The sequence below is a fragment of the Elephantulus edwardii genome, unplaced genomic scaffold (assembly GCF_000299155.1).
Source record: "Elephantulus edwardii isolate Elephantulus edwardi_28Jun2011 unplaced genomic scaffold, EleEdw1.0 scaffold00006, whole genome shotgun sequence".
Classification (NCBI taxonomy): domain Eukaryota; kingdom Metazoa; phylum Chordata; class Mammalia; order Macroscelidea; family Macroscelididae; genus Elephantulus; species Elephantulus edwardii.
Window position 1 is genome coordinate 17,160,434 of NW_006399756.1, and position 2,434 is coordinate 17,162,867.

The 2,434-nt window shown below is 43.2% G+C and overlaps 1 protein-coding gene across 1 annotated transcript in view; it reads right to left on the minus strand.

The window, feature by feature from the left end:
- Positions 1-1,423: 1,423 nt before the first annotated feature.
- Positions 1,424-2,434, minus strand: part of CASP7 (caspase 7, apoptosis-related cysteine peptidase) — a 50,668-nt gene continuing 49,657 nt past the window's right edge. Inside the window, exon 8 of the mRNA XM_006880165.1 lies at positions 1,424-1,653. Within this exon, the coding sequence (XP_006880227.1) occupies positions 1,424-1,653 (230 nt within the window). The remainder of the gene's footprint in view (positions 1,654-2,434) is intronic.

Sequence of the window (2,434 nt, forward strand, 5' to 3'; positions counted from 1 at the left end):
TGGTTTTTAAGTTTGGAAAGAAATATTATCCTTCATGTGTTGAGAGGTCAAGTCAGTGGGTCAATTTGCAGTCTGTTTTCTCATTTTCTCGAGGCCATAAATAACTCCAAAAGGAAAGCAAACGAAGAATTAAACAACCACATTTTAATCAATAAATATGAACATCAATTTCTTAATCCACCTGGCAGAGTAAAATTTATCACTAATTCAAAACACCACTTGTAAACAAAATGCAAAAATGTTTGCCATCAATTTCTCCCAATTCACACAGAATCAGAAGTTACAAATTTTTTTTTCACTTCAGCATAAGATTCGGAATAATCTAAACATTTCCAAGTAATATTTTAAATTTAAGCCGATCGTAGGAAACACACAGATATCAGACAACTCAATGCATAAAACGATTGCCTGGATGAACATCAAGGAAAATGATGGGTCAGTAGTCACATTATATACCAGGTTTCGTATCCATTTATGACTCCTGTCCTGCCTCCCATCCCTTGCTCTGCCCTGTACTTCCTGGGAGGGGAGGGATGGTGGCAAGACATAGGTGGAAGTCCAGAGGGCAGAAGGCTGACACTAGAAAGTGTCTTTGTATCTGATTTGGCTTTAGCACCAATTTAATCGCAGGCAGTGGCTCTGCCCCATTACGGTTCCATTTGCCACACTCCCTCCGTGGTCCTATCTCCAGCTGGGAAATTCCCAGCTTAGTCCTAGGTGCTGTGGGCAGCCCAGGGGGAACCATGTCCAGATGCTTAACTTTTCATCCTCTATGTCTATCAAATTCTTCTATTAAATTCCCTATCGATTTCTATTAAATTCCCTCTGTTCAAACACATAGGATGGTTCCTGTTTCCTTGATTTGATCCTGTCTGATAACAGGCTAGAATCACTAAATAGTTTTCTTTCGAACTTATAATTTTTGCATGAGAATCTGTCCTAAGTCAATTAAAAAAATAATCACTCAAACCACACTCGATACTCATTTCCTGAAAGAGCTGCGGGTGAACGTCCCCAGGGCTGTGCTTTGTCAAGTACTGGGATGCACCCCGCCTGGTGCAGACGTGAAGGGCATTTTCCACCAATGCCACCCTCACAGTGGGCACAGCCTGGAGTCGATTCAGGAGGTCGTTTCTGTTGTGTACAGTGAAGTGTGATGACACAGTAGAAGAAATACAGACAGAGAGTAATCTCAAGAGGCGATTGCAAAGTCATCAAAGGAGTAACACCGTTAAAAAAAGGAGTTTCTGGAAAGTAAGACATTAAGGCAGCACCGGATCACTTCTTCCCTGTTGGATCATTGCGTTTTCCTGAAATTAAAATCCCTCAGAAGGTTTGGATATTTCGAGAGCTTCCACACCACCACATCTGATTCATCACCCAATGACCCACTGCTTCTCGGCTGGTGAGCACCCGCGGGTAGCTACTTTTCAAAGTAGAGTTCCTTGGTGAGCATGGACACCATGCATGGGATCTGCTTCTTCTCGTGGAAGGTTGGGTCCTCAGACTGGGACTCGAAATCCCTGGCCACCCTGTAGTTCACCCTGGTGAGGATCTGCATAATCTCCAGCTCCTTCCCGTGCTCGTCCAGGACGGAGCAGAGGGCTTGCACGAACCAGGAGCCTCTTCCTGGGTTCCTCCAAGAGAAATAGCCTTCAATAGAAGAGAAGAGAGATACGATCAGCTCAAATGGCCACGGCTCGAACTCAGCACTGAGAGTGGGCTCCGGCGCCTCACAGCTGATTTTCTGAATCAATTTCACTCTACCTTTTTGAGAGTCATTTATGAGAATTAGGTGAGTGAACTCAGCGTGCAAGCTTAAAGACGCTCCTCCCAAGCTTTGGTGTTGCAGCATTGAGTTCTAGAACATCTAATGTCACCAGGGGTTGGGGCTGTTGGCTACTGCAGTGAACTCTTTTTCCTTTAAATTAATTTTAATGAAAATTTGCAGAGACTTTGGATTTCCATTCATTCACTGTTAAACTTTTCTCCCTAAGCCCCCCCCCCCCAGTATACGCTTCTCTTTGAAAAGTAAAAGAAAAGCTCCCCCATTGTTTTACAATCCATCCCCCAGGTGCACTCTGCTATGCAGCCTTTGTTCTAGACTCCTGTCATGACAATAATACCTAACCACTTATCCCTTTTAAACAGTTTTCTCCCCCATTTGTTTCAATGCAGTACACATTATTTATCCCATCTTTCTCAGTCTCCCCGCAACTCCGATGTCAGTCCTGTTTTACAACAATGGCACTATGCATTATTTGTCCCTTTGTGACTGAGATATTTCACTCAGCATAATGTCCTCCAGAGCCACCCATTTTAATATTAATATTTAATATTGCATGAGTTCTTTGTTTTTCAATGCAGCGTAGTATTCCATTGTGTGAATATACCACAGCTTCTCTATCCATTCGTTTGTTGATGGGCACTTAGG